This window comes from Mirounga angustirostris, unplaced genomic scaffold (genome assembly GCF_029215605.1).
Source record: "Mirounga angustirostris isolate CCGP_5_RB_7025 unplaced genomic scaffold, mMirAng1.0.hap1 SCAF_11, whole genome shotgun sequence".
In the NCBI taxonomy this organism is placed as follows: Eukaryota; Metazoa; Chordata; class Mammalia; order Carnivora; family Phocidae; genus Mirounga; species Mirounga angustirostris.
The window spans coordinates 125,711,452-125,730,716 of NW_026991719.1; the positions used below are offsets into that span (position 1 = coordinate 125,711,452).

General features: G+C 53.0%; 1 protein-coding gene across 7 annotated transcripts; it reads left to right on the forward strand.

The window, feature by feature from the left end:
• The first annotated feature begins 15,478 nt into the window (after positions 1–15,478).
• Positions 15,479–19,089, forward strand: AVPR2 (arginine vasopressin receptor 2). Of its 7 annotated transcripts, none has more exons than XM_064574726.1 (5): positions 15,479–15,918; positions 16,134–16,305; positions 16,901–17,104; positions 17,499–18,380; positions 18,510–19,089. In XM_064574726.1, exons 3-5 carry the CDS (start codon positions 17,080–17,082, stop codon positions 18,806–18,808), a joined length of 1,206 nt encoding a protein of 401 aa, XP_064430796.1. In that variant the 5' UTR covers positions 15,479–15,918; positions 16,134–16,305; positions 16,901–17,079; the 3' UTR covers positions 18,809–19,089. The 7 variants fall into 7 exon arrangements, with proteins under 7 accessions (XP_064430796.1, XP_045740041.1, XP_045740060.1 ...); XM_045884085.3 differs by having other exon boundaries at positions 17,051–17,167; XM_045884104.3 differs by having other exon boundaries at positions 17,051–17,104.
• The last annotated feature ends 176 nt before the right edge of the window (positions 19,090–19,265 follow it).

Genomic DNA, 19,265 nt, shown 5'->3' on the forward strand with positions numbered 1-19,265 from the left:
ACCTCCCCCGCCGGCCGCCCCGCCCCGCCGCGCCCTCGCCCCCCTTCGCCGCGGACCCCGGCTGCTGAGTCCGGCTGCGGGAGCCCCGCGCCGGCCGGGAGTCGCCTGTGGCCCCCTGCGGAGCTCAGTGCGACCCCCGCCGCCAGATCTCGCCGGACCTGCGCCGGCAGCCCCGAAGTCCCTGGCCTCTGAGCGCCCCCGCACCGCGGCACCCCCGCCGCAGTGTCGGTTCAGGGTGCAGGAATGGCGGGGCTAGGGTGCCCCCGGGGCGCGGGGCTGGGCGGTGGAGGGAGGAGTCGGGTGGGGAAACAGCCAGGGCGACCAGGGCGCTGGCGAGCGAAGGGCACCCACACGCAACGCCGTCCCGGCCGCGCCCTGGTCGTGGGGGTGTTTGGACGCTCCCCCACCCAGGGACAAGACTCCCAAGTCCCCGGGGTCTCCCCCGAATCCCTCCCATCCTAGGCATCGGGTCCGGTAGGGCGCGGGCCTCGACTTCAGCCCACCAAAGACGCTCCAGGGATGCGGGCGGCCCAGAGCCCAGGGCCGAGGCGGTCACGGAGAGGGAGCCCCTAGCTGCCGCTCTCAATTCCTAGATCTTCCTCCAACTCCCTGCCAGCTTTCTCAGGCCAGCGTTTTATTTCTTTGTCGTGAGGACTGGCCCCATCTCGACCTTTCCCAGAGGCCCCACTCTCTCCGGCAGTCTAGCACTGGAAGCCTGGGAGGGAGCTCCTCCCCAGCGCCCCCCCAGGCCCCGGCCGTGACCTCCGGTGGGAGGCGGAGGGCGCAGCAATTCCGGAGTGAGCCGAGCTGGCCGCAGGGCAAGGAAGGCCTAGGGCCCAGATGGCAGATTGCAGCCCTGGTGGCCATGGTATTTTTATGAGCATGCCTGTTGCCCAATGAAGCATTCCGGGGCCTTCGACTCAGCCTCTCGAGACCCTCCAAGCCATGCAGGAGGCCCACGTGGGAGGGGCCCGGGCATCCTACCTGGAGTTCCCACCCCACTGACCGAAGTGCCGGCCTCCAGTTGCCCTGCAAGGCAAGGCTCGGAGTCCTGCCCTCAGTGAGGGTCTGGATGCGATGTTTCTAGGGGTCTTTAGAAGGAGACTCGCTGAGGAGGATAGGCTCCTGAGTGAAGGTGGAGGGCTGGAGAAGAGGAAGAGCCAAGGGAGCTCCACCCTGCCCCCCAGGGTTGCCAGTGCGGACCCCCCCCCCCCCCCCCGCCCCCGTTTGGTTCTAGCTGACCCAGAGTAGGCCCAGAGCTCGGAATGGAGGGCGGTCCTGGGCGCCCAAGAAGGGGGGTTTCCAGGGGGCCCTGGGCTGCTATCTGCTTCCTGCCTGCTCCCTCTCCAGCCACCTCTGCCTCCCCACTCACCCCGATAAAGTTCCCAGCCTCTTCCTCCAGCCCCAACTCCACAGATCCTTTACTCCTTTCGGGAATATAGGGTTTGATGCTGATCACTGTGATGGCAATAACAGGAGTGAAGAGGACAGAGCCCAGTCAGTATGCTGCCCCTGAGTGCATAGTGATGGGTTCAGCCTCCTTGATTACACTAAGATTCATTCCTGTTATGACGCTAAATCACGTTTATTGAGCCCTCCCATGGGCCTGCCATTGTTCTGGAGCGCGGTTCATGTATAAGCACATTTACTGAGCACAGCAATCCAGGGAGGTCAATCATTATTAGCCCGTATTACAGGTGAGGAGACTAAAGTCCCAAGAGCTCAAGGAATGTGCCCAGGGAGCATAACTAGAAAGGGTCTCTTTTTCTTTGCTAGATCACTGCATCCACACATGACCCTATGATGAAGGTTCTGTTATCCTCACTCTCCAGTGAGGAGCATGAGGTCCAGGGAGGCCGTCCTGCAGCCAGGAGGGGCCGTGCTGGGCACCCCACATGCAGCTGCTCACCTACTCCTCAGCCCATCACTATGAAATGGGCACCATTGTTGCCTCCATTTCACAGACGAGGAAACTGAGGTTCAGGCAGGTCAAGTGACTTACCCAAGGTCAAATGGCAGAGCTGGGATTTGCACTGGCTTCTATTTGACTAAAAAGCCCATTCTCCCACTTCGGTGTGCCAAGGTGGAGGGGCCAACGTCAGGAAGAGCAGGAATAAGAGAGGACAGACCAGAGCTCCTCACAGCCATCTTGGGTTCAGAAAACTGGCCCTGGACAGCCACCCAGAGTCTGGCCGGACCCCCCACCCCCACCCCCACACAGGACAAAGGCCATGTGATGAGGGAATGGGGTCACTGAAGGCGGTGGAACCAGCCGGTTAACAGGGTGGACTGATGAGTCTGACATAGTTTTCTCTTTCAGGTTTTCTATGTCTTCCTGTCTCAGGTGTATCTCTTAAAACAGCACAGAGCTGGGTTTTGGTTTGGTTTCATCCAGCCTAACAATCCTTGCCTTTTTTCAAATCAGCTTTATTGAAGTATAATTTACATACAGTTAAATTTGCCCTTTTGAGGTGTACAGCTCAATGATTTTTTTTTTTAAGATTTTATTTATTTATTTGAGACAGAGAGAATGAGAGAGAGAGAGAGAGCACATGAGAGGGGGGAGGATCAGAGGGAGAAGCAGGCTCCCCGCTGAGCAGGGAGCCCGATGCGGGACTCGATCCAGGGACTCCAGGATCATGACCTGAGCCGAAGGCAGTCGCTTAACCAATTGAGCCACCCAGGCGCCCAGCTCAATGATTTTTGATAAATGTCTTGTAACCATCACGAAAAGCAAGATATAGAACATTTCCATCACCTCCCCCAATTCCCTCATACCCTTTTGAAGTCAAGCACTCCCTCAAGCCCTGGTCCCTGGCCCCTACTGGTCTGCAGTCTTTGCTAGGATTTACTACAAACAGAATGGGGCAGTGTATAGTCTTTCGTCCGGCTTCTGTTGCTCAGGATAGCTTTTGAGATTCATCCATATTGCTGTGCATGTCCGAAGTTCGTTCCTTTTTATTTCGAGTAGAACGCCAGTGTTTGCTGAGATCCCGGTTTGTTTAGCCACACACCCGTTGGGGCCTTTCCAGCTTTGGGCCATGATGAATAGAGTGCTCTAAGCATTAACATACAGGTTTTGTGTCAGCGTGTTCTCATTTCTGTACCGACCAAGGAGTGAGATTGCTGGGTTATAGGGTGCCTTTTTCTACCGTTGTTTTTTACCTGTAGGGTTGAGTTGATTATGTTGGTGGTGTTTGCTACGTGTTTGGATTTGTTCTTGCCGGCTTATTAAGTGCTTTCTATCTGCCTTGCTTTCCAGATTTCTCTTTCTCCGCCCCCACCTCCTATCAGCAAAAGTTCAGGGCAGGTCGCAGAAAGGGATTTTGTAAGCATAAGAAAGGGAGTCACAAACACAGCCCCTGGAGGGGCCCTGAAGGCTGTGTTCTGGGCAGGGTCTGCAGCTCAAAACCAGTTCCCCTAAGGAGCTGCTGCCTTTGCCACCATCAGCAAGGGGGGGGGGGGGGAATAGGCGGCCACTAGGGCAAATGTTGGGTTCAAGAAGATAACCCTCAGCCCTGAGTCAGGGATCTGCCAGCTAGGACTAGGAAATCACTGCTGCCAAGTGGAATGCTGATGCCGAAGCCCCATGCTTCCTCGGCCTTGATGCCGAGCAGAAGAACAGCTCTGCGTAACAGAAGGTGCTCTCCTCTTCCTTCAGCCTTCCAAATTTCAGGTGAGTGCACCTAACTGCCAAAATCCAACTTGCCTCCCAGAGCCTGGCTGGCCATGCGCAGTCTGGGAAATGCCACACTTGGGCAGGAAGTTCAAAGGCACATTAAAAGGAGGTCCCAGGGACGCCTGGGTGCCTCAGTGGGTTGAGCGTCTGCCTTGGGCTCAGGTCATGATCCCGGGGTCCTGGGATCAAGTTCCGCATCGGGCTCCTTGCTCAGTGGGGAGCCTGCTTCTCCCTTTCTCTCTGCCTGCCCCTTCCCCCTGCTTGTGCTCGCTGTCTGACAAATGGATAAATAAAATCTTAAGAAAAAAAGGGAGGTCCCAACCATTCCCTCTGCTCTTGGTCATCATTTAGATAGATTGAATTTGTGTTCTTGTTTCATTTTCCTTTCTGTTTAGAAGCGCTGTATGAATTTTTTTTTTAAAGATTTTATTTATCTATTTGACAGAGAGAGACACAGCGAGAGCAGGAACACAAGTGGGGGGAGTGGGAGAGGGAGAAGCAGACTCCCCACTGAGCAGGGAGCCCGATGCGGGGCTTGAGCCCAGGACCCTGGGACCATGACCTGAGCCGAAGGCAGACGCCCAACGACTAAGCCACCCAGGCGCCCCTAGAAGCGCTGTATGAATTTTTTTAGTAGTTACTCTAGCTATTTTAATGTGCATTCTTTTTTTTTTTTTAAAGATTTGTATTTATTTATTTGACAGAGAGAGACACAGCGAGAGAGGGAACACAAGCAGGGGGAGTGGGAGAGGGAGAAGGAGGCTCCCCGCCGAGCAGGGAGCCCGATGCGGGGCTCCATCCCAGGACCCTGGGACCATGACCTGAGCCGAAGGCAGACGCTTAATGACTGAGCCACCCAGGCGCCCCTAATGTGCATTTTTAATAAAGCCTAAAGTTAATCAATATCTCTGCTCTGGTGGTTTTAACCTATGGCCACAAATTCTTTGATGTTCCTTGCTTCCAGAGGTGGTGCCTCCTTTCCTCCTCTTGAGTGTGGGCTGGACTTGATGACTCATTTCTTTTTTTTTTTTTAAGATTTATTTATTTATTTGAGAGAGAGAGTGGGGGGGAAGGGGCAGAGGGAGAGAGAAGATCTCAAGCAGACTACCCGCTGAGCGCAGAGCCCTATGCAGGGCTCCATCTCCTGACCCTGAGATCTTGACCTGAGCTGAAATCAAGAATCGGATACTTGACCGACTGCGCCCCTCAGGCGCCCCTTGAGGACTCATTTCTAATGAATAGAAAGAAACAAAAGTGGTGGAGGGGAACTTTGGGGAGTCATGAAAGGCCCTGCTGCTTCCTCCTTGTGCTCTTTCCTGGATTGCTCTGTCTGGCTCAGTCAGGCTCTTGCACTGAGGGGCTGCTGGGCATCCGGGCCTGGCAGATTGGGCACTGCAGTCTGTTCTCGCTGAGCCGAGCCATCACTGGGGGTGCCCTGGGTCTTAGCCTCGGCAGGTGGTCTGGGGGCTGTGGGCGGGCCAGCTTGTACACTTAGGACTCTCGCTGTTGGTGACCTCTGAACTCTCCTCATCCTCCGGCAGAGCCCCCCCCCCCCCAGCCTGAGCCCTCACCATGCCCACTCATCTACTGCAACGTGCAGCGCTGCGTACGCGCCCCCCGCAGGTGGAAGGTGGCGTCTCATGGGGACCAGCTTCGGCACTCAGGAAGCTGATGTTTCCTGCCCCCCACTCCCGCCCCCCAATAAGCAGTCCCCTACTTCACATCTTCAGAAAAACACAATAAAGAGAGTAACATTGGGGGCGCCTGGGTGGCTCAGTTGGTTAAGCGACTGCCTTCGGCTCAGGTCATGATCCTGGAGTCCCTGGATCGAGTCCCGCATCGGGCTCCCTGCTCGGCGGGGAGTCTGCTTCTCCCTCTGACCCTCCTCCCTCTCATGCTCTCTGTCTCTCATTCTCTCTGTCTCAAATAAATAAATAAAATCTTTGGAAAAAAAAAAAGAGAGTAACATTGGGATTCTCCACTAAAACGGCTCAGGTACATCACCCTACAATGAAGGCCACCGCTTCCAACACACATTCTTAAATATGAGACGACAAGCGAGGATCACTAGACATCCGAGAAAGCCTTTAGCGTGAAAGCATAAAAGACGGAGATCAAAATGAAGAAGATAACAATTTGCGGGAAACAGGACCATGAGGGAAGTATTTTCTTAAAATTCTTTAAGGAGTTTTCTGAAAAACTCCTTCATTTCCTCAGGGAGATAATAGAGTGTGACTATTCATGAAAGAAGAACAGGGTGCTCTAAAAAGGAAGATTCAAAGAATAAACAAGAACTTTCTGTGGTAGGATAAGTTTGAAAGTCAGTAAGATGGATCTTTTGCTGCCGCCTAGGATACAGAAAGTTGCAAGACAACATCACGTCCCTTCCTAGCTATTAGAAGGAGGACAACCTACAAAAGCACAGATTTTTTTTTTCTTTTGAGCCTGTCAGGGAGCTGAAGTTGTCACAAAAAGGGGGCCAAAATCTAAAACTGCAGGCCCTTCCTAGGAAAAAGACCTTGGCTCTTCCATCCTTGGCGGCGGCAGCAACAACAAGAGGAGGCTGCCATGGACTCGTGTAAGAAAACAGGAACTAGGGGCGCCTGGGTGGCTCAGTCGGTTAAGCGACTGCCTTCGGCTCAGGTCGTGATCCTGGAGTCCCGGGATCGAGTCCCGCATCGGGCTCCCTGCTCGGCAGGGAGTCTGCTTCTCCCTCGGACCCTCCCCCCTCTCATGTGCTCTCTCTCCCATTCTCTCTGTCTCAAATAAATAAATAAAATCTTAAAAAAAAAAAAGAAAACAGGAACTATTAACACATTTTTAAAGGTCACAGATGGGATGGCATGACATTTTGAATCCCTAGGGGCCTCAGACACAAAGAGTTTGCATTCACCCACCAACTCTTCTCCATGGACTTCACCAAGAAAGTTTGGAGGCAGTGTAGGTGGGATGAGGGATTGATGTGCTAGGGGTGCTGAAGTCTGAATGCAGGACAGGAGAACCGAGAGAAACCCCACTCCAGACCTTCCAGTGGCAGTTGGTGGCGGGGGAAGGGCAGAAGAGCTGAGAGAAATACTGGCTCTGCTGAAGTCTTAAGGCAGGGTAGGAGGACTGACAGAAACCTTCCAGGCTCCCTGAGTCCTACACTGAGGACCTGAAAGACATGCTCCTGAGGCACATTTTCATGGATCCACTAAAGTCTAAGGGTGAGGTAGAACTGAAAAAAATCCCCAGACACAATAGATCACAAGTCCACAACTTTTTAAAAAGATTGATTCATTTAATTTAGAGAGAGAGAAAGCACATGGTGGGGGAGGAGCAGAGGGAGAGGGAGAGAGAAACTTAAGCAGACTGCACTGAGCAGGGAGCCCGACGCGAGGCTGGATCTCATGATCCTGAGATCATGATCAGAGCCGAAACGAAGAATCAGACACTTAACCGACCGTTAAGAACCACCCAGGCACCCCAAGTCCACAATGCTTTAAAAGAAGAATTTGGGAAGGGCTCAAATGGGCCTTCCAGCCGGAGGGTCTTTCAACTGGTTGCTGTCAAACAGAAGCTGAAGCTGGAACCGTGTGGAGCTGGAGCAACTTAGAGCTGCCTGGGCATCTCTCTCTCTTCGTGTCTCAGAGCCCTTCCATGTGGTCTCTCCATGAGGGCTAGCTTGGGCTTCTTCATAGCGTGGCAGCCTCGGGGAAGTTGGACTGGTTAGGTGGTGGCTAGAGGCTGGAAGGTACCCTGCTAACAAAGCAGAAGCTGCGTTGCATTTTCTGACCTAGCCTCCGAAATCAAGCAACATCACTCATACCCTAATATGTTGATTACAAAGAAGTCACAAGCCTGCCAATTATAGGAGAGAGGGTTAACTTCTACCTGGGTTGTTGTTGTTGTTGTTTTAAGATTTTAAGTAATCCCTACACCCAATGTGGGGCTCGAACCCACAACCCCGAGATCAAGAGTCACATGTTCCACTGACTGAGCCAGCCAGGTGCCCCAAGTTCCACCTTTTGATGGCAAAATGGCAAGGTTCCAGAACAGCAGAATGGGAGATGCTGTTGGGGCTACCTTTGAAAAACACAGTCTGCCCACACACCAGTTAAAAGGCAGAGACTGTCAGGCTAGATAAAATAGCTATATGTTATTTACAAGAAGCATACTTTTAGCATAAAGACACAAGTTGAAAGTAAAAGGATGGAAAAAGATATATCACACAAACTCCGCATAAGAAAGCTGCTATGACATATTACTATCAGAACAGAATTCAAGACAAAGAATATTACCAGAGATAAAGAGGGACATTTCATAATGGAAAAAGGACAATCAAAAGACATAATCATTTTAAATATGTAAGCACCTAATAAGAACAAAGCTCCCAAATACATGAAACAAAAATTTACAGCACCCAAGGGTTCTAGAAATAGACAAATCTCCAAACATAGTTGGAGACTACAACATCCCATTCTCTATAATTGATAAAACAGAGGGAAAAAAATTCGTAAGAATATAGATTTGAACAACACTATCAACCAAAGTGACTTAATTGATATTTATACATCAAGAAAATAACAAGAAAATACACATTCTTCTCAAGTGTAGATGTAACTTTCACCAACACAGACTACATTCTGGGCAGTAGAACAAGGTTCAATAAATTACAAAGGATAAAAATCTTATGAAGTAGGATTTCTGACCACATTGATGTTGAATCAGAAGTCAATAACAAAACAGTATCTAGGAAATTCTCAAATATTTGGAAATGAAAAAATGTTTTTAAGTAAGCTATGAATCAAAGAAGAAATCACAAGTTATATCTCATCTATTAGAAAAAAATCTTATTTAATTGAATAAAACAAAAAACATAAAATATCAAAATTTGGGAATTCAAAGTTAAACAAGTGATTAAAGGAAGTTGTTTAACATTAACTGCTTATATTAGAAAAGGAAACATGTCCCAAATCAATTATTTGAGCTTCCACTTTAAGAAACTAGAAAAGGAAGAGCAAATTAATTTTTTTTCAAATTTTAAATTCAAAATAAGTAGATGGAAGAAAACAATAAAGATAAGCAGAAGTCAATGAAATAGAAAACAAAAACAATATAGTAAGTATATGAAACCAAAAGCTGTCTTTGAAAAGATTAATGAAATTGATAAACCTCTAGCCAGTCTGATCAGAAAAAAATGGAGAGAAGATACAAATTACCAATATCAAAAATGAAAGAGAGGGGCGCCTGGGTGGCTCAGCCAGTTAAGCATCTGCCTTCGGCTCAGATCATGATTCCCAGGGTCCTGGGATCGAGTTCTGTGTCGAAATCCCTGCTCAGCGAGGAGCCTGCTTCTCCCTCTGCCCACTGCTCCCCCTGCTTGTGCTCTCTCTCTCTCTGTCAAATAAATAAATAAATAAATAAATAAATAAATAAATAAATAAATAAATAAATAAATAAAATCTTTTAAAAAATTAAAAAATAAAAATAATAAATAATAAATAATAAAATCTTTAGAAAGCAAACTTTAGGGGCACCCGGCTGGCTCAGTGGGTAGAGCATATGACTCTTTATCTCAGGGCTTTGAGTTCAAGCCCCACGTTGGGCATGGAGCCTACTTAAAAAAATGAAAAAATAAAAAGCAAACTTGAGAAATTTTGAAGAAGTCTAATTTTAGCTATTTTTTTTCTTTTACAGTTTGTATTTTGTGTGTCCTATCTAAAAAGTCTTTGCCTAATCCACTGTCGCAAAGATATGCTCCTACGATTTATTCTAGAAGGTTTCTATTTCTATGTTATGGGTTAAAGGTTTAGGTTCATTCTTTTGCATGTGGATATCCAATTGTTCCCACACCATGTATTCAAAAGACTGTCCTTCCCTCACTGAATTACTTTGGCAACTTTGCCACAAATGGGTCACATGTGTGGGTCTGTTTCTGGACTCTCACTTCAGTGCCATTGATCTGTATACCTATCCTTACACCAGTGTTACACTGTCTCAGTTACTGTAGATTTATAGTAAGTCTGAAATGAGACAGTATAACTTCTTCAACTTTGTTCTTTCTCAAAATCATTTGGGTTAGTCTAGGTAATTTGCATTTTCACATAAAGCTTAAAACCAGCTTGTCAGTTTCTACCAAAGGAAAAAAATCCTGCCAGGATTTTAAAGATTTTATTTATTTATTTTAGAGAGGGAGAGAGAGAGAGCTGGAGTGCAAGGGAGGGTCAGAGGGGGAGGGGGAAGGAGAGAATCTTGAGCAGACTCTGCACTGAGCGTGGAGCTCAATGTGGGGCTCGATCTCACAACCCTGAAATCATGACCTGAGCCGAAACCAAGAGTCGGATGCTTAACCAACTGAGCCACCCAGGCGTGCCTCCTGCCAAGACTTTAATTGCTATTATATTTGAATCTATAGATACAGATGTGAATCTGTACAATAATGATAAGATACAATAATCTTAACAATAATGAGTCTTTCAACCCAAGAATATGGTATTTCTCTCCATTTATTTAAGTTTCCTTAATTTCTCTCAGCAGTATTTTATGGGTTTTGGCATACAGGTTTTGCATATGTTAAGTTATCTGTAAGTATTTCATATCTTGGATGCTATTGACAATGGTACTTTTCTTTCTTTTTTTTTTATTTTTTATTTTTATTTTTATTTTTTATTTTTATTTATTTGACAGCGAGAGAAGGAACACAAGCAGTGGGAGTGGGAGAGGGAGAAGCGGGCTTCCCGCTGAGCAGGGAGCCCGATGCGGGGCTCGATCCCAGGACCCTGGGATCAGGACCTGAGCCGAAGGCAGACGCCTAACGACTGAGCCGCCCAGGCGCCCCTCTTTCTTTCTTTTTTAAGCACACACATTTATGTAAGTTTTGAAATACACAGGGGCACTGGTAAGGAAATGAGGAACCGAAAAAATGGTGAAACCACATGCTTTTTTATTTTTATTTTTTTAAAGATTTTACTTATTTATTTATTTGAAAGAGAGAGAGAGGGAGCGCATGAGTGGGGGCAGGGGCAGGTAGAGGGACAAGCAGACTCTGTGCTGAGCATGAAGCTCAATGCGGAGCTCAGTCTCATCACCCTGAGATCATGACCTGAGCTGAAATCAAGAGTCAGCCACTCAGTTGACTGAGCCATTTAGGTGCCCCAACCAATGGTACTTTTAAATGTCATAATTTGATTGTCAGTTGCTAGTATATAGAAATACTATTGATATTTGCATATTGACTGTTTATCCTGTGACCTTGCTAAACCTACTCAATAGTTCTATTGGTTTTTGTAGATTTCTTTTTTTTTTTTTTAGATTTTATTTTTATTTATTTGAGAGAGAGAGAATGAGAGACAGAGAGCATGAGAGGGGGGAGGGTCAGAGGGAGAAGCAGGCTCCCTGCCGAGCAGGGAGCCCGATGCGGGACTCGATCCAGGGACTCCAGGATCATGACCTGAGCCGAAGGCAGTCGCTTAACCAACTGAGCCACCCAGGCGCCCGGTTTTTGTAGATTTCTTAGGATTTTTTTTACATAGATAATAATGTCATCTCGAATAAAAACACATTTCTTTCTAATCTATGTGTTTTTTTTTAAGCACTTTTTTTTTTTTTTAATTAAGAGAGATACAGCAAGAGAGGGAACACAAGCAGGCGGAGTGGGAGAGAAAGAAGCAGGCCTCCCGCGGAGCAGGGAGCCCGATGCGAGGCTCGATACCAGGACCCCGGGATCATGACCTGAGCCGAAGGCAGACGCTTAACCGACTGAGCCACCCACATGCCCCAAGATTTTATTTTTTTAATGTTTCTCATGTAATCTGTACCCCCAATGGGGGCTCAAACTTACAACCCCAAGATCAAGAGTCATATGCTCTACTGACTGAACTGGCTGGGTGCCCTGAAAGTTTGCTTTTTAAAAGAGACTGTTACGGGCGCCTGGGTGGCTCAATTGGTAGAACATGTGACTCTTGATCTCAGGCTCGTGAGTTTGAGCCCCACGTTGGGGGTAGAAATAACTTAAAAGAGACTGTTAGTGCAATGAAAACGCAAGCCACATACTGGGGAAAATATTTACAAAACGTATCTTTTAAAGAAGTATCCAAAATATATTAAAAATGAAAAAAACTCTTACAACTCAATAATGGGGAAAACTTTTAAAAATTGACAAAAGATTTGACTAGATACTTCACCAAAGAATGTATACAAATGGCAAATAAATATATGAGAAGATTCTCGGGGCGCCTGGGTGGCTCAGTCGTTAAGCGTCTGCCTTCGGCTCAGGTCATGATCCCAGGGTCCTGGCATCGAGCCCCGCATCGGGCTCCCTGCTCCTCGAGAAGCCTGCTTCTCCCTCTCCCACTCCCCCTGCTTGCGTTCCTGCTCTCACTATCTCTCTCTCTCTGTCAAATAAATAAATAAAATCTTTAAAAAAATATGTATGTATATATGAGAAGATTCTCACCATCATCAGTCACAAGGAAAATGCAAAATAAGATCCCAATAAAATACTATTCAAATTAAACAGGCTGGCACAGATGCAAAGCAGTAGGCCCATAGGTTCTCATCGACTGACCCAGTAGTCTCGGCGCTAAGGACGTACTCTAGAGAAGTTAAGTCATGCGCACCCAAAGGCCTGTACTCAAGATTCAGAGTAGCCTTATTCATAACAGCTTCAAACTAGAAACAGCCCACGTGTTCTTCAACTAGTAATGGAATCAATGATCTGTGGTCCGTCCGTACAACAGAGGAACAAACTCCTAACACACACAGCAACAGACGTGAACTCAAAGGCATTCTGCTGAGTAAAAGAAGCCAGGCACAAAATACTACATACTCTATGATTCTATTTTTATAAAATTCTAGAAAAGACAAATCTATATTGATAGAAAGATCATGGTTGCCAGGCTCCAGGTAGGGGGAGGAGATGGCAAAGAGCCATGAGAGAACTTTCTGGAGTGAGGCAAATGTTCTATATCATGATTATGGTGGTGGTTACACCACTGTATACATGTGTAAGAAAAATTTGTGAATTTTATTGGATATGAATCAGACCTCAAAAAGTCTGGTTTTAAAAAGTCTGCCAAGCCACGGAGAGAAATCATTGCCTAGGTCACGGCAGTCAGAATAGTGGAAACATCGAACGGTGATGAAGTGGCCCTAGCCTCCACCATCAATGGAAGGCTGGCAGGAGGAAGGGGGGGTGCGTGGCTACCTCTGACCGGAAAGGAGATGCCCTCGGCCAGGCTGCCTTCCCATCAGACGAGGACCTCGTGGTCATCTGGGGGCACAGCCCTCACCGCTCACTTGCCCTCTACGCCCCCAGGTTCTCAGCCCAGAAGAGGGGTGCTCCCAGTGCCCGCTGGGAACGCTGCCCCTCCCAGCCTTCGGGGCTCCTAACCCAAGCACCACTCTCTTTCCTCCCGAAACTGGCAAGCAGGCTTTGTCTAACTTTCAAAATTACTATTCACTTGAATTTGGACCTCAGGTGAGTGGACACCCTGTCTTGCTAGCACCATGGACCCATGCATGTCCCATGTGTTTTTATTAAATGTGTTTTTGCCCCAGTGGACCCCACCCTCCGCCCCAACACTCTTGCAGACCCCTGGAGCCTCTCCTAGGTGTTCGGGTGCCGTCAGGCTCCCCTCCATCCGCTCCTCGCTCATCAGTCCGGCCCTGCGCGGGGTTGGCCATCTGCAATGAGGACGTGCCCATCTCTCCTGCCGGCCTCCTGGCCAGATGCTCTCCTGGCTCCATCGCTCCTTCTCCGTGGGTCTGGCGGCCTCCTCTTCCTCTCTCATCCCCGAAATGGTCCTTCAGGGTTTTATTCAGGGCCCGAGAAATGTCTTTCCCCTCCATTCCATTAACCCGCTAACGGGGTCCCACCATTTCTCCCCTGGGCGGTGGCCTCCCCGCGCGCAGCCCTCTCAGCTGGACCGGCACAGGACCCTGCACTCTTTGGGGCAGGGCCCGGGTTTTCCCACCTCTGCACGCAGGGCACAGACCCCTCAGCACTTGCTTGTGGAGCAAAGGGTTCTGATGACAGAGAGCCAGGGACAGAGCAAGACAGGCAGATCCGGGTCCCGCCAGCTCTCGTCCCCTGCCCTGGTGGTTGGCACCTGGGAGGCTCAGTGCCCCGGCCCGAGGCCTCCTGTCCTCTTCTACTCACACACTGGGCTGGGCGAGACACAAGCCCACACCTTGGCTACCCACAAAATCCTTCTTGCAAACATAATCCTGGAGGCATGGGGTGTGGGGGGGTGTCTGCTCGGTCCTGCCCCCCGGCCTGAGGCCCACTGAGGCTAACTGGCCCGCCCCGTGGCCAAGCCCTTCTCTGGCCTTTCAGAACCAGCTTCTCAGTGCTCCCCGGGGTGAGTGTGGGTGCATTCGGCCATGCCCCAAGCACCTCTCGGGGATCCCTTCTCTCTCCTCTCCACGGCCCCTACCCATCTGCCTGTCTCAGGGAGGAGTGGCCTCCAGGTCAGTGCCCTGCTCTCGGTTCATGAGAGGACGGGGGCTCTGGGCTGCCCAGTACCATCTCTGCCGACTCACGTGGCCTTGACGGTGAATAAGCCAGTCAGCCTTTCTTCCCGTGAACTGCTGCTGAGCCCCATCTTTAGTGCCCCGGGGCGGGGTGGGGGGGACCTGGGGCAGGGGCCTGCCTGAGGCCTGTCACCTCTGATCAGCTCCTCACTGCAGGAGGTGGGACTCAGCCAGCCTGGGCCAGCATCTCACCTGGCCCAGTGCCCCTGCAGCAGCTGCGAAGGAGCCAGACCCTCTCTGGCATGTCCTCTGTCTCTGGCGTGCCCTCTGGCCTTGGTGGCTTCTCAGTTCCTCCTGAAGTTCCCCAGCACCTATTTAGGCTAGCAGGGGCAAGCTGTGGGCCCAGTCTCGCTTTAACGTCTGGTCTGGATGTGGCCACACACCCTTGCCTCCTGGAGCCGGGAGAGAACCACCGAGGAGGGAGAGGCCTTCCCCAAGATCTTTGCCCCAGGCTCGACAACAGGAAACAAGGAGTGCAGGGAATAGCGATGGCCAAGGAAGTGGCCTCCCGGCTCAGGGGCTCCGCCCTGCACGTCGCTCTCTGCTGGGATCTGGGCAGAGAGACCCTTCAGCTTCCCTCTCGAGCTGCCCATGCGGCCCCCTGCGTAGCAAAAGTAGGCTCTTCCCGGGGCTTATTGCCAGCCGGCTTCAGGTCTTTGCCCATCCTGTCACCATCGTCAGCCTTTGGGGGTTGGCTTCCCATTTTACAGAGACAAGCTGAAGCCTGAATTGCAAGGTCACACAGCGGTCGAGGCGCCAGGCGAGGACATGTGTCCTCCACAGGTGCCTCAGTTTCCTGGGCAGATGGGAGAGGTCCCATTCCACCTGCGAGGCTAGGTCCCTGGCACGGAGGGGGGGGGGCGGGCATGAGAAAGGATGCAGGTGTGGTGTGACTTTTTACCAGTGGCTCATAGCTTTCCCTTGAAAAATCTGTTCTAGAATCCTGCCCAGGAACTCCTACTTTCTACCATTTTTGTTGATCTGGACAGTAGTAGAAAGGTTGTTTCTATGCTTCTAGGTTAATAATGGCAGTGTGGTTACAGGGAGGAAAGTGAGAAAGTTCTTGTTCTTAGGAGGTGTGGCTGAAGGGTTCTGACATGGGGTGTCAGCAAAACACATTATAAAGACGTGTGTGTGTGAATGTATGGCACGTGTGCACGTAGTAAGTGTGGAAGGCCCCACCCCCTGCTGCCTCCCCCCCCCCCCCCCGCGCCCCCGCCAGGCCAGGAAGAGGAGGCCTTGGTCTGGGCTATACTTCTGCCTGGCCAGTGGGAAGCTGTTTTGGCTTTTAGCCTTGCAGGTCATCAGGGAAGACGGACAAACAGGAAAACAGGGCCAACTGGGCTCAGAGCCTGGCCCTAGGAGGCATGCGGGCCACTGCCTTGGGCTGGGCTGTGCAGGCCTTGGCTGAGCAAGGCCGGGCTCTGTGGCAAGAGCAGGAGAGGATTGGAAAGAGGGCTCCTGGGACAGGACACAGAAAGGATGGACTGGAGGGGGCAGGGGTCCTGGACGCCGAGGAGAACAAGGAGGGAGAGCCTAGCCCTGAGGCCCCAGGAGGGGAAGCCCCTCTCTCAGACCCTCCACACAGTGTGCGGGGACATGAGCGGGTCAAGTGGGCCTTGGTAGGCATATGGCTCTTGTGTGTGTCTGTGTGTGAGAGAGACAGAGACACAGACAGAGACAGAGAGACAGAGATCTGAAGCCGCCCCCTCCTCCTAAGACAGGTAGGTGCAGGTGGGGGAGGAGGGGGGGCGTCCCTGGCTCCCATAGGACCCTGGGGAGGAAGCTGGCTCTCACAGGGGCGCATTAAGCCCTGGCTTGACCCCGCCCCGCCCCCTCCCTTCCGGTCCCTCATCTCCGGAGGAGGCCCTCATAGGCCCAGGAGGAGCCAACACTCATGTACTGGGGATTCCATGAGCTCTCACCCCTTCCTCGCCAGGGCCCAAGAGGGACAGAAGGAACCTGGTGTGAGAAAGGAGTCAAGCTGTGCCAGGAGAAAGCTGGGTGCCCTTCAGTCGGCCCCACCCATCTCTGGCCTCAGTTTCCCCACTTATAAAATGGAGCTGCTGAGCTACCTGATCTCCCAGAGCCCTGCCGGACCTGATGTTCTGGTAAGGTGGGCCCTGCGGGGGGCGGGCGCAGGCAGGGGTTGGGGGAAAAGCTTGCCTGATGGTCACGGCCAGACCAAGCTGGGGACCAGCGTAGGAGGGCTCAGGCCCTCACGAGTGGGGGGGTGGGGAGGACTCCTGGGGACTAGACCTGGGAGGGCCGGGACAGGAAAGGCAGCACAGGAGGCCAGGAGCCTACTTCCCGGTGCCACAGGCAGGAGGCCAGGAGAGGCACGTGGGGGAGGGGAGGGAGAGGAAGTCCCCTCCTGGGCAGGTCACTCCCAGAGGCCGGGCTGGGGCGGGGCAGGGGATGGAGAGCAGATCTGAGCTCCTGGGCCACCTTCGCATCCGCCACTGCCCAGCTGCCCGGAGCCCAGAGAGCCCAGCCAGGTAAGGGGCTTCGAGGGGCCCTGGGGACATGCTGGCCTCTCCTGCCCAGCCCCTGCCCTCCCACGGCCACCTCTCCCGGCCTCCATCTGCGTGTGTGGGGGAGGCGGGCCTGTATGTCTGCCTCAGATCTTGCGGGGGCTGCCGAGATGGGTCCTAGGACATGTTCATCCATCTGCATGACTGCTCCTTTCTATCTTAACCTGCCCAGGATTGGGAGGAGCACAGGGGGCCCTGAGGTCCGTGACTGGCTCAGTGGGGCCAGACCTCACCACCTCTCTAGGGGCCCCTGTCTAGAGATTAGGACAACGTGGCTGACCCCTCGAATGGGAGGCTGAGCTCGATACCGTGTCTCCTCCAGGCGCTCGAGACACCTGCCCCGGCCCCACCATGCTCGTGGCATCCACCACTTCTGGTAAGGTTCCAGCCCCGGGGCCCCGACCCATCCCCCGCCAATCCCTCCACTGGGATGAGCCAGGTAGGCTGAGTGGGGTTGGAAGAAGCAAAGAAGCCCCTCTTCCTGAGACCTCCCTCACCCTGCTCTCCAGGCTGCCCGTGCGGGGAGGGGAGGGCACGGCCCTGCGTGCTCACTGGGGGCTGGGGCTGCCCTTCCCTCCCCAGCACGTGAGGCGGGAATGGCATCTGTTTTGCTGGGAGCCGGGACAAGGGAGGCTGGAGGGAAGCAGGAGGCCCAGGTTGATGGCTGCTCGGACCACTGGCTCCGCCTGTCCAGCTGGAACCTCCTTGGGCCCAGGGCCCCGTGCCCAGCACATCCCCTAACCTGGCCCTCTTCCTCCACCCCTGCCCAGCTGTGCCCTGGACCCTCTCTCCACCTGTTCTGCCTGGCAACAGCAGCAAGGAGCTGCTGGACACCCGGAACCCGCTGCTCGTCCAGGCGGAGCTAGCCCTGCTCTCCACAGTCTTTGTGGCCGTGGCCCTGAGCAATGGCTTGGTGCTGGGGGTCCTAGCGCGCCGGGGCCGGCGGGGTCGCTGGGCGCCCATGCACGTCTTCATTGGTCACTTGTGCCTGGCCGACCTGGCCGTGGCTCTGTTCCAAGTACTGCCCCAGCTGGCGTGGGATGCCACGGACCGCTTCCGTGGGCCTGATGCCCTGTGCCGGGCAGTCAAGTACCTGCAGATGGTGGGCATGTATGCCTCCTCCTACATGATCCTGGCCATGACGCTGGACCGCCACCGCGCCATCTGCCACCCCATGCTGGCGTACCGCCACGGAGGTGGAGCTCACTGGAACCGGCCGGTGCTGGTGGCCTGGGCCTTCTCGCTCATTTTCAGCCTGCCCCAGCTTTTCATCTTTGCCCAGCGTGACGTGGGAAATGGCAGTGGGGTCCTTGACTGCTGGGCCCACTTTGCTGAGCCCTGGGGCCTCCGAGCCTACGTCACCTGGATCGCCCTAATGGTGTTTGTGGCACCTGCCCTGGGCATCGCTGCCTGCCAGGTGCTCATCTTCCGAGAGATTCATGCCAGCCTGGTGCTGGGGCCAGCAGAGAGGGCTGGGGGTGGCCGGGGAGGGCACCGGACCGGCAGCCCCAGTGAGGGGGCCCGGGTGTCAGCAGCCATGGCCAAGACCGTGAGGATGACGCTGGTGATTGTGATTGTCTACGTGTTGTGCTGGGCGCCTTTCTTCCTCGTACAGCTGTGGGCAGCGTGGGACCCGAAGGCGCCCCTGGAAGGTGCGTGTGGCCGCGGCTAGGACTGCGGGGGACCGGCCAGGCTCGGCCGCATAGACACCTTCACCCCCAGACGCCTCCAGCCTCGGGCTCGGGAGCACACGTGGGCTCACGTGGATTGCTCTTCCCTAGTGAGCCGATGGGGTCACTGCACCTCTGCATGGGCAACCTCAGTCCCAGCCCGGGCTCTTCCACCCCCACAGAGGCCCCCTTCGTGCTGCTTATGTTGCTGGCCAGCCTCAACAGCTGTACCAACCCCTGGATCTACGCCTTCTTCAGCAGCAGTGTGTCCTCCGAGCTGCGCAGCCTGCTCTGCTGCGCCCAGAGTCGGGCCCCACCCAGCCTGGGGCCCCAGGAGGAGTCCTGCGCCACTGCCAGCTCCTTCCTGGCCAAGGACACTTCCTCCTGAGAGGCTTCTAGAGGCTCTGTGAAAGCCCGCTGCCTGCCTCGGGCTGGCCCTGGGAGCTCCGGGGAGGAGGGGGCTCTCGGGGAACTGGCTCCGGGGCGTGGGGCGGGGCTGGGGCCGTGGCCGTGGGCTTCCACCCCAGCCAGTGCCCGCCCCTGAGACAGAGGTCCCAGGGAGCCCGGCAGGAAGGAAAGGGGGTGGAGCCAGAGGACCTTCCTTCCCCCCCTACCCCCCCCAGCCCCCCCGCCCCCGCCTCTCTAGTCCCCTCTCACTCTCTCCCTAATAAAGGTTCCAGCTCATTTCCCACCCGGTGAGTCTCCTTGGATCTGGGTAACGGCGGTTGTAGGGCAGTGTGGAAAGTCATTCTCAGATGCCCCCCCAGCGGCCACCAGACCCGGTGTGCAAGTCACCACACCACACGGCCCTGGCACGGACAACTCTGTGCCGAGACCCCTCGTGGAAGCTGTCCCGGCTGCCTGAGC